The sequence below is a fragment of the Accipiter gentilis genome, chromosome Z, assembly GCF_929443795.1.
Source record: "Accipiter gentilis chromosome Z, bAccGen1.1, whole genome shotgun sequence".
In the NCBI taxonomy this organism is placed as follows: domain Eukaryota; kingdom Metazoa; phylum Chordata; class Aves; order Accipitriformes; family Accipitridae; genus Astur; species Astur gentilis.
In genome coordinates this window covers 26,442,695-26,460,250 of record NC_064919.1, presented here as the reverse complement: position 1 = coordinate 26,460,250, position 17,556 = coordinate 26,442,695, and the positions used below count along the sequence as shown (strand labels likewise).

General features: G+C 37.3%; 1 protein-coding gene across 1 annotated transcript in view; it reads right to left on the bottom strand.

Annotated features, from left to right (window-relative positions):
* Positions 1-547: 547 nt before the first annotated feature.
* Positions 548-17,556, bottom strand: part of PJA2 (praja ring finger ubiquitin ligase 2) — a 32,653-nt gene continuing 15,644 nt past the window's right edge. Inside the window, 7 exon segments of the mRNA XM_049794934.1 lie at positions 548-679; positions 1,881-1,996; positions 2,303-2,417; positions 5,575-5,686; positions 7,882-8,067; positions 9,509-9,691; positions 13,273-14,326. Coding sequence (XP_049650891.1) covers positions 548-679; positions 1,881-1,996; positions 2,303-2,417; positions 5,575-5,686; positions 7,882-8,067; positions 9,509-9,691; positions 13,273-14,326 — 1,898 coding nt within the window.

Sequence of the window (17,556 nt, the reverse complement as noted above, 5' to 3'; positions counted from 1 at the left end):
AGTCACTTAGTAGCACTAACTTTAACAAAACCAGATAGTTCAATTATAGTACCTAGAACAGATTATAAGCATAACTTTAATAAGCTGCAACTTCACTGCAGCTACAAGAACTTGATCAAAGTGCCACATGAATTCTCTCTTTGGAAAAATTTATCATAATACAAGATTAAGACATTACAGTTACCAGCAACATTCTGCTACAAAAAAAAGGCTACACATTCTTCTAACTTAAGTTTGAAAATTTGAGCTGTTATTATAAACCTAAAGAGTTTAGAAAGTCTTGCACCCTCTTTTCTAAAGAGAAATATATAATATAGATAGTATTTTACATATAGTATTTTATACCTAATTCTTCTAACTTAGTTTGAAAACTTAAGCTATTATTATAAACCTGAAGAGTTATAAACTCTTGCACTCTCTTTCTAAACAGAAATATATAATATAGATAGTATTTTTCATATAGTATTTTGTACCTAATTGTTTTCACACTGTAATTAGAGGCAAAAGTTAAATTTTTATTTTGGTAGCAAAGATTTTATTTCAGACCCTAGTTTAAAGCTCCAGCAGCACTGTGAACAGAAGATGCTCAATCATGATCAGACAGAAAGGAAACTGTGGCAGCAGCTGCTTAAGTATGCACGGGTGCAAGCACATGACGACAAATTGGGCATGTTCCTGACTACAAAAGAAAGAGGAAAAAAAAGCAGGTCATTTGCACAGTTCATATTCAATTCTATTAAAAACAAAAGGTTATTATTTATGAAGAATTTAATGTCTTTACAACAGCACTGTCTCAAAGTCAAATTTGACTGGATAGCTACCTGGTGCTAAGAGACAGCTAACAATCTCAGAAGAAAGCTTTGTTTTGCTTTTAAACCAGTTAAAGAGCAGATACATCAGGCTATCTGTAAGATCTTCTTCAAAGAATTGATTTTAGAGGTGGTAATTTTTTTCTGAGGCAAGGATTAAAAATAAACTAGGTACTGCCCAAATCTAACAGCAAGTATTTTGTCCCAGTTTTCAGCAAGAGCAGTTTACTATGACAGCAGAAAAAGACAAGACATATTACACAAGCAGTATCAACATGGTAGTCAATACTATCAAAGTAAAAAAAAGTTATAAACCCACTAAGAACGCATACTAGAGGTGTTCTGATCTGATTTCCCTAGTCTGAATCAAGTACCTCTTGAGGAAATGATGTGTTACACTGTAGGCTTGCTGAGAATTAGCAAGTCTAGGCTTATATGGTAGGTAAAGGAGAGTGCAAGTACAAGGTAAAAAGAATACCAAATCATTAATTACAGTTCTTTTCATCTAGCCTCAATATGATGCAAGTCTTTTTAAGACATTAGGAAGGAAGCTGGTTACAGATTATGAAAATGAAATCTAATACCATATAGATTTACCAAAGGCAATTTTTTTAAATTAATCTACCAGCATTCCAGTATTTCTCCCACCAACCTCAGCTGTTACCATAAATAGGACTCACATTCTGGCAAGACAGATCAGATCCTTGTCTATTCTCAGAGAAGAATCAAGCCATCTTTACTTCAGGGTGTGAGTACAGTAAAGAAAGCTTTTCTCATACCAAAACAAGTTACAACTCATTCACCTCTTTCATTCTTACTGAAAGCAGACCATGTTGTTCCTCACTAAAATACTCCCTCTATTCAAGAAATCGCCCTTCAGGTGAGTATAGATATAAATTAACTTTCCTCACTTGCAGTAGAATTTGGTTCCATAATGCAAAAAATTAATAGCCAGATATTTCTTGGCATTTCATCCCACATTTTCAAAAAGTTACAAACTGTTCTTCCCAGAAGAATGCAAAGACTCAACCCTCCCCCGCCCCGAACCCCCACCAATCCTGTAGTACTTACTTTCTGTAACCAAAGAGTTATACAAGTTTTGTGAAACAAATGATGACAGGGCAGCTCTGTTATGATTTCATCTTTCACATATTCACTGCAACAGATAGTACAACGCTGCTCTTGACCTACACTCACAATGAAGAAAAAGCATTATCATCTTGGTTTACATCCAAGAGGAGCCAAAATTAAAACACATATATTATCAACAGTATCACTAATGATTACAAAATACAATCACACTTACTCCAGTAAAGTTTAGTTTTCCAAACTGACCAAGTTATATTCGGTCTGATTCAAGATTCAAAAGCTCTTAGAACAGCATTGCCAGCTGCACAATAAGTATGTTTAAATACTGCATCTATGGTATTACAGAAACCTAAATTTGTTCTTAGAAACTTTGTGGAAATTAATTCTTAATTATTTTTCCATACCATCTTGGTCATCTGTGACGGTAATCTGTGGCAGACAATCTATGGTTTCTTTAGTAGCTGGTGGATGAGCCTGTTCAACATCAAATCCAAGAGTCTCCAAATAAATCAGAAGAATCTGAAAAGGTTAAGAGAACTTGGGTCTGCTTACTCACAAATGTAATATTCCATATAAAAACAAATAATCAAGAAAAGGAATCCAATTCTAATAGTATTACTTAAATGGAAGTTATGTCTTCAGGGCTGTTGTCGTGACTGCTGAGCAGTGCTCACACAGAGCCCAGGCCTTTTCTGCTTCTCACCCCACCCCACCAGCCAGCAGGCTGGGGGCCACAAGAAGTTGGGATGGGACACAACCATAAGATGAACTATGCCAAGAACAGATGAAATAACTCCCTTTACTCTTGTGGAGAGGGATGAGGAGCAAAAAATTCCAGTCATGAGGAAGAAAGACAACTAGCTTCAATTCTCATTTCCCTCAAAGAGTTCTCAAGCCTGATCACCCTGCCCTTAGTTACTGAGATAACCCTCACAGTGATCTCTAACTCCTTACTTGATACATATATACAGTTGCAACAAACTACGGAACAAAAATTGTCATATTACAAACACTTCCTATATAGCCTATACATGGAAAAACCAGAAACTGCATTTTCTAGCAGAAAGCAGGCATTTTCAGCAATATCCCTTACCCAAACTTAAAAAGTTAGTTCAGTCTGGGCTTTGCATCACAAAAGAAACCTTTTTTTTTTTTAAAAGAATCTTTTCCTCCTGAAAATACTGTACACCATATTTTGGATATCTGAGCAGGCACTGTGACAACAGTACCAAAGATAAGGAAAAGACTTTGTAACACTACAAGAATTTACTATTTCAATGAAAGATTTTACATTTTTAAATTTGTGGAACACACTTCTACATCTTCATCTACAACTGTCTGACAACCAGGAAGTTGTGTTTAAAGGCTGTTCTGAACATCCTTCCAGGAACACAATTTTCTAGTTTATGTTAATCCAGTCAGGGACAGGGTCACATCATATTTCATTAAGAGAATATACTGGACTAGCCATTTGCAAGTCCTGTTTTTTAGAAAGCAGAAAACATAATATCCTGATCCTGTCAAAGCTTGCTGTAGTCATTAAAAGATAGTATCTCAGCAGACAATTAAAATTAATTCTGGGTAGATAGACATGACAGAGCCTTTTTTTGCTCACTTTCTTTCAACTTCCAGAAATACTTGCAATATTGCCCAAGAGAAATGTTGAACAGTTTTGGGTAACCCTTGCTCTTATTTTCTGAACAATTCTAGTAACCATTTTCATACTGGAAAGAGAGGTGCTCTGTACATTCTGCTTGATATTTGGAGGAAATATTCAGAGTTCTTACTCAAAACCTGTGTTGTCCATTTATTCACAGTTAATACAGCAGTTCCTTTGAATACTCAGTTACCATTTTCTGCTAATTCCATTTATGCCAGACTTCTATCCCCACCATAAAGTTTCAGACACCTAAGTGCTAATTTCAAGCACAAATACCATTTAGGAGAATTGGCTTTCCTTCTTGCCCAAAATCCACAGAGACCTGAACCACAGGTACCAGAGAATAACTACCTTTGTAGTCATCTACCTGCTTGCCAAGTGTATTCAATGACACTCCATTCCTAGTGACACTAACATAATTACAGCATCTTCTCAGCCAGCCATGCACATAGCAACCTAGGATTGTTCTTACAGGTCAGCCTGACAAGAGCGCACATGTTTATTCTGACAGAGGAACTAGGGAAATGTTGTTACACAGTAATGACAAAGAAAAACTCAGAGCCATAATAACCTCAGTCTCCTCTTTAGGTGTTAACATATAGATTAAAAAAAAAAAAAAAAAAAAAGATGGAATTAGTTTCCCCTCTCTACACAGATCCTCTTGCTTTGGTGCAAAGGAGGAGGTCAAGTGCTTCTGTAGTTCTGTTCTTTTTGATGTAGTGAGAACCAGCAGCTATGACAGGAGACAAGGAATCTTACCTATACAACTTCAAAATACTGCTTTTATAGTAACAATAAAGAGACCTCCTACACATTAATAAGCAGTTCTGAAGTGTCTCCAGACGAGTAGTGCTAACAAGATCCTACACAGCTGGAGAATACCCCATGGTACTTGATAATGAATAATAATGACCTCCCATACACCATATACCTGGAAACTGAATGACTGCCAACTTCAGGGAACAACCTTTCCGCCCCCTTGGAAAATCCCCATGAAGTTTATTCACAAAATCATTGATTTTGCACATATCCATGGGAAAAAAATAAAAATAAAAAAAATCTATGATTGTTCCGCTGACTGTCAGCTTTAGAAAGCATTTTAAAGTGTCCTCTGTATACTGTCTGCAAGCATACTATGACATACAGTTAAAAGGGGTGAACAGGGCAGACTAAAGGCTAGTAGTCAAACTGCTCCTTGCTGCCCCTCAACTTACGTCACACACAAAACATTCAATTTAATTGTTGTAACACCATATTATATGTCTACACATCATTTAACTCTTATTTTGACAAATACCCTGCAGGGGAGATTTCCGGCAGTGCAAGAATTGTCACATTACATCAAACTGAATTTCAGCTAGCTCCATATTCACTTTGACAGTGACCAATGTCATGTGACACATAAAAGACAAAGGTAATAACCATGCTGGTTCTTGATAACAAATGGTCTGGTTTAACCAAAGTTAGACAGATGAAATGAGATTAGAACACAGTAAAGATAAAAGGCTTTTTTGCTTTGGGGTGGTTTGGTTTTGGTTTTAATTTAAAATGCGTGGAGTCAAGACAGTCAGACACAGAGAAGTCTTCTACTGAGGAATAAAAATATGAAACACCCAATTGTACTCTTGCAAAAAAAAACCCCCAAACCTGGGACAATTTATAGGCACAGATCCAGGTATGAACATTCCTTTACGTAGGGAATTCGGCAACACTCTTTAGAATAATTTAAATGGCATATGTTTATACTGGTAGAAATCAGTATCTTTTTTTCCTCTAAGAGGAAATAAATCCATATTCTAAAAGGAATAGCACTGAACAACAACTTTTTGCACTAAGTCATTTAAAAGAAATTCCAACATTCATTTTCATGCTTGCAGACCTGAAAGGTCAAGCTAAAACAGGAAAGTAATTTCTCCCTGATCCTCCTGATTTTTAGATTATGCTGAAAAAGGATTAAATAATAAAAACTTATGTCACAACATCACTGATATAATACCACCAAGAATATTTTAATACCTCCATAGCTTGTTGTAAGCGTCCCTCTAGGGCCATAATTGTGAGAAAATGAGGATTCAAGTAAGGAATGGCTTGAGCAAGTCCTAGGCCATCACCAAACTCATCAAGTAGTCTGAAAAACATGAGTTAGGAAACACAGTCTTAATTTCAAAGTAAACAGTAACAACATGAGGGCTGGCTACACCAAATTACTGTACATCACCTGTTAACACCTGTGTGCATACACTCTCATGAGGTGGTTGTGTTGGGTTGACCTTGGCTGGCTGCCAGGCACCCACCCAGCTGCTCTCTCACTTCCCACCTCAACTGGAGAGGCATGTAAGACTAAAAGTTCATGGGTTGAGATAAAGAGAGAGATCACCCACCTATCACCATCACAGGAAAACAGACTCAACTTAACGGGGAACCTTAAGTCAACTAAAAGGTTGAATCAGTTGAATTTATTGCCAATAAAAATGGATTTGGATGGTGAGATACAAAGACAAAAACTAAAACACCTTCCCCTTAGCCCTCCCTTTCTTCCCAAGCTCAACTTCATTCCTGACTCCTCTACGTCCCCCTACACCAAGCAGAGCAGAGGGACAGGGAATGAAGGTGGTGGTCAGTCCAGGGCAATTGTTCTCTGCCACTCCTTCCTACTCACACTGTTCCCCTGCTCCAGTCGGGGTCTCTCCCACAGGCTGCAGTCCTTCAGGATACACCTGCTCCTGTGTGGGTCTTTCCCACAAGCTGCAGTCCTTCACTAACCGCTCCAGCATGGGCTTTCCACAGGCACAGTTCCTTCAGCAATCACCTACCTGCTTCACTGTTGTCTTCTCCAGGGGCTGCAGGGGAATATCTCCTCCAGCATCTGGAGCACCTCCCCCGCCTTCTTCTCTGACTTTGGTGTCTGCAGGGTTGTTTCTCTCACATTGTCCTTGCTCCTCTCTCTCACACTCTGCTGTGCTGCATTTTTTACCCTTAAATATTCTCCCAGAAGCACCACCCTGCAGTAGGTCCATTGGAACTTGCTGGTGTCCCACACAAGGCAGACTCAGCCTCTCCTCACAGAGGCTGCCCAGCAGCCCCCACTACCAGCACCTGCTCCCAGTACAGTGGTAAACTCAAGACAATATAGACTTCAGAAGAACATGATAGGAGCTTTTACTATTGACTACACCAGAGTAAAAGGGCATACAGTTCAGCTAATAAATTTCATATGTATGCTATTAAGCTCACTTTACAACTAGCATTCAGATTTTTATTACATCGTGTGTCACAATTCATAGCTTGGCAGCTGCTTCCAGTTCTGTTTTCAACATTCCAAGACCAAATCTTAAAGCAGGCACAAGCATAATCATTTACAGATCTGCGTAAGCTCAACAGACAAAACTTAACAGACTATTAGAGAAGCATCTTCCTTTCTATTTTGAGTAATTACGAAGCTTACCAAGGCTAACCTCCAACACTGAAACAGTTTTTGTCTATGTCCTACAATTCCTTTGCTAGCTTGCTGCCTGACACTGTAAGAACACACGACTTACTTCTAGCTTGGACTCTCATGCATTAGTCCACATTTTGCTTTTTCACAATGTAACTTCACAAGGAGAAAATACCAGTGTTTTTGGTATGTCTACACTGTAGTTTGTAATATTTTTAATAAGCAGAAGAGACCAAGCATTAAGTCCCTCACTGGAAAGCATTCTGTCTACCTCACTCTCAAGTTAAAACAAATGCATTACACTATTCTAGGATTAGGCTGTTCTTCCTGGAACTTGCAGAATTTTTGTAATAAATATATTGCAATATTCTTCAGTAATCTAATGACAGAAAATTGAGTGAAGCATTTAAAATTATGATACTATTAGGTCAGCACATGGCATTTCAAAGAGAAATAAAATAGGCTTATAACATCTAACTTACACCAGTTGCAAAAGAGGAGAAGACCAACTATAAAACAACACTGACTTGAATGCTGATTACATTCACATTGCTTTACTTTTGTTATACTTCCACTATACTTACCATCTTGAAAATTAATTTAAAAACTACACCCATCCCTTGAATATTTAGTGCTCCAGAATTTTCTCATATCACAGCCTGATTTAGCAAATCTACATCCTTGTCTTCTCACTAGAAGACACATAGCACTTGAAGTATCTTAAGTCTTAAAACTCAGATTATCAGCCTTTGAAGCAAGTGCATGCTAATAGCTCTTTGAAGCAAGTGCATGCCGATAGCCATGAGTATTTTTGACATCTTACATAAAAAGCAAAACAGTAGCTACAAAACCTCTGAAATTAACGCAGAAAGCTATCAAAGGCATACCTCCACTCCACATCCAAGTCTTCACTCACACTGGAGTCATCCTCAAAGTTGTTATTTCCATCCAACAGGAAGAATATAGGATGCAAAAAATCACTAAATGGATAATTGTCCTCATCACTGCTACTTTCTACTTCTTCCCGGTACTGTAACCAAGGAATCTCTTCCTCCTCCAATACTGTCTGTTCCCTTCAAATAAATAAGTGAAAAGCTAAAACTAAAAAGCTAGGAGAATTTACAAACACATGTAAGCAACAAAAGCTACACATATTACAAAGGCTAAAGATGCATGTTTCCCAGACTGCAGAGTTCCGGATTAGGAATTTACCAATTGCTGTAAAAAACAAGAAACATCCAGTGGTATCAGCTCCAGCCTCAGAATCTAGGAATGATTCTATGGCAAAATTATTTGCCTAATGCTCAAGGCCAGCAGTACAGTAAGTAGCTTGCTTTCCATATTCCCTAGTACAGGTAGTATCCCCACCAGAGCTAGTAAATTTGGTACTAAAGATTTTCTTATTCATCTACAAGTTCCTAAAGCTACTAAAAAGAAAGGCTTTCTTGACACCCTGGAAGAGCCTTCATGGGGAAGCTTGGCCTGAATGCAAAGAGATACCATTTGCAAAAGAAGCTATTTGCATAAGGAGAAAGACTCCTCTCATTCCTGGACGTTTTAGAGGAGCACAGGTCACCTGGATGTTTAGAGCCACAGGGCTGCGAGTCCCACTTTATTTATCAAAGGATAAAATAAGAAGGAATCACATTAGAAATGGGTACATTTGCAGACTGTTCACATCAAAGAAAGCTAAAGAGTACACAGCTCCACTGTTGTTCTGAAACAGATGAGTTTTTGTAATGTTTTCATAAAGCCGCACTAATTCTCCAAACCTCAGGAGGCAGGGATACTAAAAAAGCAGTAACAGTGATTTGGACTGCTTGGTAACAGGTACTGCCTACCTAAGAGCGGAATAAGCTGAAAAAACACTTAGGCATGGCTTGTTGCTTTATAAAGACCCAAACTAAGAATATAAGTTCAATATTACATGCTTAGGAAAAACAAACAAACAAACAAACAAACAACAACCTGTCCTAGGCCATTTATAGCTATAAATTTTGCCTTGCAGCAAAGGTATTTTAATTTATAAATTAAAGTACTGAATGACCAGATAAAATACAGAAGTTCTCGGCAAGCAAGTAGTTCAAGTTTACTTTAATCACTGATAGGGCTGCAGAAATGAAGAGCATCAGTGGAATATAAGAAGTAAAACAAAGAGGTAAACAACTGCTGTGCAGGAGCTAAGCAGTAGCAGAAGATGCATATGTAACATATACATCTTTACAATTAACTTGCCTAATCTGGCTTTTTAAAGTTGGTATATTGAGCCTATTATCCCTATTGACACTGCATGTCAATGCCCTCTCATTATGTCTGTATCTTTCATAAAATATAATTGTTTGCATGACATACCATTTTTTCCCTGATTTGAAATACATACAACTCCTCAGATTATTTTGATGTAGGCAAATGATTATTGCTAGTATAATAACTACTTTTAGAATTGATGTTATTCTGTGTAGGGTCATGTGCTGATGCCAGAACTTAAAGTTAGCTAGTAAAATAAAAACATACCCTCCTTGGCAACAGAAGTCTGTCTGCTCTTCTACACCACTGTTGTTGCTCTGCTCTTCAGGCCCACGTTCCTCCTTGCCTGGGGCAGCCTCCCATCTCGCATCACTTGAGGACTCCTCTTTTTCTGTAGCAGTCAAATAGGCAGGCACAACTGGAGACCATTCTCCATCACTGCAATCTGAGTTGCAATTTAAAGAAGGCAACGAGGTGCGAATTTCAACACTGCTTTAGGGGAAAGAAAACAAACACAAACATTCTGTGATTTCCTACTTTTCTATGAACACTGCTCTCAATATAGACTATTTTTTCTAGGAGAAATTAATTTTGTACTATTTATAGATGTGTAACAAGGCAAGTATACATAAAGAGCTGATTAAAAAAGATCAGTTCGAAAAAAAGAATTCTGCCCATCCTACTTTGCAAAAGGGTTTTGTTCTTCACTCCCTACAATTGCAGAGTACATGAAACAACTCAGGAATATAAACCCAGACCCACTATACTCATCCTTCTCCAAGCACACAAAGAGAAAACAGCAGCAGTGACACTGAGAACACCAATGCCTGCTTAACGGAGAGTAAGCGGTCGGTCTTACCTCTCAGCCAAACAAAACTTAAAGTACAAGCTCTCTACCTCTAAGCAATATACGATGGTCCTTTCTTTTAAATCATACAAAGGTACAATGGATGACTTACTGCAAATTATATAATTCACTAGCCCAAACAGATGAATGGCAGCCATGTTTTCAAAGAGAATTTGTTCAGCCACCACATAGAAAAGGAAAGTAAACAAGTTGTAGGCAGCTTAAAATAGTGATGTTAGAGTCTCAAGAAGGATGAACTTACCTACTGCTACCTTTTGTAATGCCACTTAGGTTTACTCAATACTAACAGTGACAGTTGACAACTACCAGAATTCAAAGTATAGTCAACTAGCTACATCACTTCAAAAAGTTATAGAAAACTAATACTATGTGAACAGCAAACAGGCTTAGACCACATCTTACACAGCAATCCACAACAACTGCAGCTCAGTGGTCACTCTAAAAGCAGTATCAATGTTATCTTTCCACCTACAAACTCACTTGAAAGAAATGCTCCTTCTATCTAATATTACAAGTACATGTCAATAAAACTTGCTATTTAATGAATTGCAAGTCCTTTTGAAAAACTGCACATTATACACTTCAAGTTTTACAAGAATAAAAATGACACAGATTATATGGAAGCATTTTAATTTGAAGCAGGACTATATTTTTCTGGAAATGAGAATATTAATTAACTTTGGGCTATTTTAAAGGATTACTTTACAGTAGAAATCATATCTGTTAAGAAATTCTGATATGTAGTGTGATGTATCTTACATTGCACCAATTAAAGCTGAATACTAACGTTTTAGAGTCTTTTGTTTTGATTAGGGTTTTGTTTTGGTTTGGTTTTGTTTGTTTGGGGTATTTTGGTGGGGTTTTTTGTTTGGGTTTTTTTTTGTTTTGTTTTGTTTTGTTTGTTTGTTTTTAAGGTTATCTAAGCATACTATAGGACTAGCCCAAATATTCAAATCTCTAATTTTATTTTTCTCAATTTTACAACCCAGGAATTATTTCCAACACAGTTTATAATAATATTCCTATGCTGTTAGTCAAATTTGTTCTCTTTAAAGTTTATACACAAACACTAATTCAAACCAGAAAAGAGGAAGAACATTGAATGTGTAAAATTCCAAACTTAGAATTTAACTGTGCCCAATTCTAGGCATGCAGAACATCACTCTATGGTTAGAGAGTTATAGACTTGTCACTTACCAAAAGCATAACATATTAACTTAACTCATTGGAACATGGATTTTCTGAGAATAGTCTTTCCCCTGGCTGAACTGGCCTGTACTTGCCATATGATCCAAAGCGAAACAGAGGGAGCTAATGGATATGATCCTTGTCACACCAGGCCTGCCCTCTGAGGGCCTACCATGACCCTTCCAAGTTAGAGCATATGCTGATATAACAAATATGCAAGACTTTCTCCTTCCCACATAGCTTCTACATGCTAACACCATAAGAGCTGGACACTTCAAGGAAGGAAAAATGTGAGGTGAAGGCACAGGCTGTAGTAAATCAGCAAGGTGAATTTCTCCATGGGCTGGAAATAAGTGAAACTTGAGTTGCAGGATGTAGTTTGACACACATGTCAATTCTGCTTTTTACGCAGCTATCTATATATGTATATTTTAACATGGAATATGGTTTAACCCTTTAAACATAAAATTGCCTTTCAAGAGTGGAAAAACATATTACTTTGTACAGAGTAATCACTGACAATTCATAAGGATAAGTTTTTTGAGCATTTAGAACACAATTTTTTTTTTTAAAATAACACTTATACTTCCTGTTTAGTGGTTCAGTTAGCGCCATCATGACAAACATAGTCACTTTCAGATAAGCAATCTGTATTTCTTTGTCATGCTACAACAATCCATCACTTCACATCATGGAAGCCAATGCTGTAACTGTAAAACAGAGTCCATTTCCTCCATTGCATTTTAATCTTCCAGTAGTGGCATTTCAGAAGTGGAAAATAGAAGATTATGCAGTAACAAAAATTTTTGAAAAGCAAACCTTACAAGGAAGGAAAGGATTCATTTGTAGGTCCACCTATATATTTTATAAGAAAAAACAAAATTAATTCTACCACTCCATTTTACAATGCTTTAAGGATTTTGTTCTCATAATTGGGACTCTGAAATATTTTCAAGACAAGATTTTATGCAGATTAATCTTTGTGCCGTTCTCTCCACAAAAACAGTGGAAACATAAACCACTAAGCAGGTTAGCTTATGAAGCCTAATGGCAAGAACACACAGAAAAAAGCCACATCAACATCCAGAAGACATGTCTTATAAAGAATGCAGTAGGAACAGAATCAACAAGATGAAAGCAAACTAGAAGAAAAATAGGAAAAAAACCCAACAGAAAAACCAAACAAAAACTATCACAAACACTACTGCATTTGCCATAAATGAACAGAAGGCTAGAATATTTTTTTTTACCCTCAAATAGTTCAGTTACATAATTCCAGTTCACTGTGAAAAGTTCTTAAACAGCATTATATGAGTAAAAGTTAATCAATATAAGGTTTATCCAAATTAATCTGTCTTCTGGGTAGAGAGGCCAAACCAGGAAGAGCCTGAATACTGCTCCTGGTGTCCAGGTTGGAGCTATTTGTAAATCTGAAACTGTTCGGAAACACCTATGAGTCTGAAGAACTCACATTAAAAAACAGGATTATAAGCAATCCCATCAAGTTATTCTTCAGATATGACAAGGAAGAATAGTTTCTTTCAAAAGGCTGGAGACAAGAATATACATGGGCTGTCACATAGAATATTGATATTTGATGGCAAAAAGAACAAATTTTGAAAATACCAAGTCTTAGAGGGAACTTTCAAAGACTCATAATCCAAAACCCATGCTGAACAAGGTTTTCCCTCTCTACCCTCCATCTGCTCACTAAAAATAAAATAAACAAGTAATCTTCCTTAGTGGTAAGATGCTTTGACCCTAAACATAAAGAAAGGCTTTTTACATTACCAGAAGAATGTACATCACCATTTCTTTAGATGGACTTGAAGGGTGAAAGAAAACTGAAAGGAAAAGTTGGCATCTTGTTATCTGATCATATTCTGAAATTGCTTGAGTTATGTCCCATTTGCTAATAAATTAATCATATTTGTATATTATTTACACTAAGACAGATACAAAAATGAAATTTTACCTGTCTTCATCTCTGAGGGTCACTGAGAAGCATCTGCTGCAGTCTTCAAACTCATCCCAAAAAGTGCTAATTTTTTGTTCTTGAGCTGCTGCATTTTTCCTTTGGTCTATTTTTGTGTTCTTTTGATCACCTTCATAGTCTCTTGAGTCAAAGAACATAGATCTCCTCTCGTTGCTGTTTCTCAAGGCATACTCGGCACGGCCCTGCTGGACTTCAGTGATTCCAGTTTTCCTCCAGGAACCACCTTCCTCTTCATCATCACTAGGAAGAAGCTTCTCTCTCTCCGAGTTGTTTGCAGTATTTTGTTTTCTTATTTTAGGTCTCACTACTAGCTCAGGTGAATTTTCTTGGGCAGTGTTTCCATCATTGACATTTAATTCATTAGCAATTTCTGCAGGGGTTCCGATTCCAACATCCACTGTTTTTATCTGCTGTGTTTCATAACTGGCATCACTCGAGCTACTCTTTGGTATACCTTGATCTTCAGCAGAAGGTTTAAGTGTCATGTTGTTTGGACATGCCAAGTCTGAATCTATGCTAAAATATCTCGTTAAAGGCATTGGTCCTGCTTCTTCACAACATTCTCCAGAAACACTGTGGTTGAGAGTGGGCAATTGGGACTGTAACTCAGTAAAAGACTCTATGTCACCTTCTAACTCGGAAAGCAAGTTACCTAGTGCTTCCTGAAATAAACCAACTTCTCTTGCCAAACAAAATGTTTCTTGAGCATCATTTTCCTCTCCATCACTGCTATCTGGCTTATAAGAATCAATGTTTACAAAAGCAATTCCATTCTGACCACTCAAATCATTACTCCCTCCAGATGCATACCCTGCAAGGGCCTCAGAATTTTCATAAGTATTCATAAGGTTTCCTGAGATTTGGTTGTCTTCCAGACCGTAAAAGAATAGAGAAAATGGTGATGTGTCTGCTTCAGAAGTTTGGCTTAGTACACTTTCACAAACAGGTTCTCCAGCTCCAGTATTTTCTAACACAGGCTCATCTAATAAACCAGAAGGAACTTCAGCCACTGGATTGGAATCTTCAGAGAAAGCTGTAAGAAAGAATGCACTGGAATAATCAAAACCAATAGCAATATTCTTATCTACAATCACTGCTCATGAAAAAGAAAGGGTAATTCACTAGGCAATTTGATAAAGAGAAACATTTACCAGAAATATAGTAATTCTTCACTAATATATTTACATTCTCACTTATATAAACTAACCATATAGAAATAGATTTAAATAATACAATTTCAGCTCAGCCCGTGATACAAAACCCCCAAGTATTAAGGGAACATGTTCACAGGCAGCATTTTTACATTGTTTATATAAAAGGGAATTTTAAGATGAGAATAGGAAATCTGAAAAAAACACTAGAAGATTAAAAAAGTTACAACATTTATTTCCGTAAGTTAAAAATTGGACTATCCATTTATTAACTGGCTAAATTGCACCTCCTGCCACACTCAGATAAAGCCATTTATTGCTACTATAAATTACATACTAATAGCACTACATTTTGTACATGCAGCTGTGAGTGCAACTCCCCATAAGAAGGAAATAGTAGCAGGGATGAATGTGGAATTACAGTTAGTAGTTACCATCATTGCAAATTCAGTTTGGTTATATTACACTTGAACACCTCTTGCATAAAGGGACAATAAATATCAAACCCAGCAGCAAGAGTTAAAGAGGGTAAAAAACACGTATACTGCTGCTACTACAAAATTAATGTTTAGTTCAAGTAATTTGTAAACTCCTAACCAAGGCAATAGTCCAAACTATTTTTGAACATATAATGGCTTGTATAACTTGATGACAGTACTTGAAATTTTTAAGTTGATATCAAGAGATTTGGAAACTTACCTACAAGACCAAAAAGAAGTGAGATATGCATGGTTAATTGAAGGGATTCCCTAGCATGTTATTTTAAAAAAACAGGCAGAGGTAGGAAACTATGTAAAATGAGTGTTGCAGGGTTAAAAAAAAAAAAAGAAGAATCTCATCTACATAGCTAATCCATGCCTAGGCTGGTGAATTTATGGTGTTGAACTCTTATGAGAGCTGTGCCTCTCAGCACTAGGAGTCTGGCTTGCAGGAAGCAATACTGTAACATTATGTTTAGCTAGTTCAAATATTTAAGCACCTTCACAAAATTGCTAACAACTGAGGTTGGTAGGCAGGCCCCTCTGGAGATACACAGTTCACCCTTCTTGCTCCAGCAGAGTCATCTATAGATTACCAAGGACCAAGTCCAGTCAGATGTTTAATATTTCCAAGGATATCTCCCTCTACCCATCTTCTACAGTTGCTTAGATGTATACAAGATGTCAAGCCAATTAGCAAGGAAATATGCAGCATACTTTAGGTAGTACCCACCCATCAAAAAATGAGTATGGACTGGGGAAAAAGGGTAATCTAGTTGAAGTAAGGGAAATAAATGAATCCAAAACATGTCTCAAAGATAAATTTGAAAAGTCACGATACAAAAAACAAACAAACAAAAAAACAACCAGCCAACCAAATATAAAAGAAAAGGCAAATTGTTATTAGCCTTAATATAGAAAATGAGTCACTCAGACTTTATATACAGAGCAATTGTATTAAGGACAAGGAGATAACATACTCTAAACTGCATATTTCTTATGACCCCTAAAAACAATAGCATGCTCATTTCTGAGTAACTGAAACAAGAAAGGTGGTAGCATTATATAAAGACAGTAGGAAGATCGACTAGTGTCAACACTGCCTTACAGAAAATAAAACTTTAACTAGATGAAAGTGTAGAAAATGTATGAAGCATAGACAACGGCAAAGATGTTCAAATCATAAAAAAATTAAAACCACCCCAAGATGATCTACATGACATAACAGTCTCCAAGAACAAAGGCATGTGTCAAAGTTAAGTTAGCACTATGCTACTATAAAAAAAAGAAAATTAGAAGGAGAAAACAGTTACAAAATAGTCTAAAAAAGGAAGGAGAAAAAAGTGCTACTTTACAGAACCATAGAATCATTTATGTTGGAAAAGAGCTTTAAGATCATCTAGTCCAATCATAAATCTAACGCTGCCAGGTCCAGCACTAAACCATGTCCCTAAGTGCCACGTCTACATGTCTCTTAAATACCTCCAGGGATGGTGACTCCACCACTTGCCTGGGCAGCCTGTTATAACACTTGACAACTCTTTCAGTCAAAAATTTTTTCCTAATATCCAGTCTAAACCTTCCCTGGTGCAACTTGAGAACCTTTCCTCTTCTCCCAGGTAACAACCAATAGGACAAGAGACCAGCACCCACCTCACTACAACCTCCTTTCAGGTACTCGTAGAGAGTGATAAGGTCTCCCCTCACCCTCCTTTCCTCCAGGCTAAACAACCTCAGTTCCCCCAGCCCCTCCTATTAAGACTTGTGCTCTAGACCCCAAAACTGAACACAGTATTCAAAGCTGCGGCCTCACCAGTGCCGAGTACAGGGGGACGATCACTTCCCTGCTCCTACTGGCCACACTATTTCTGATACAGGCCAGGATGCCGTTGGCCTTCTTGGCCACCTGGGCACACTGCTGGCTCCTATTCAGCCGGCTGTCAACCAGCACCCCTAGGTCTTTTTCCACCAGGCAGCTTTCCACCCACTCTTCCCCAAGCCTGTAGTGCTGCATGGGGTGGTTGTGACCCAGGTGCAGGACCTGGCACTTTGGAAGACCTGAGGCTATATCAAACATTCTTTTAGCAGAAAGCTTCATGCACTCAAGGACATGGGACTACGTCTCTAATCCAACAAGCCATTTTGTACTTCTCTAGGAAATTATTATTCAGATGCTAAAGTCACAGAAGACATTTTGGTAAATACTAACACTCAATATTCATTAAACAAGAAAGGGAAGAGATCTGACTAGTATAAACAACTAAAAAGAGAATCTTTAAAATTATTTTATAGGCTTAAACTAATCCCACTGTAACTGCGCTACAGTTGACAAAGGCAGAACAACCTGGACCGTGGCAGCTCAAATATTTCATAGTTTAGTTCCAAACAGAAGGTTAGAATATGTATTCTCTTCCCAATGTGATTTGTAATTTGATTTGAAGACAAAATAATTTTAATTATACAATGTTATGATTATCTATCTGGTTAGGATGCATTAACTCATTCAGGAATGCCCTTCTTCAGGCAAAATTAAACAGCCTAAGACAGACTAATGTGCCTTCATGCTAAGTTTCATTCTATAAAGCCATGAGATGTACTTTACACGTATACTTCTACACTTTACTCTTCCCTTC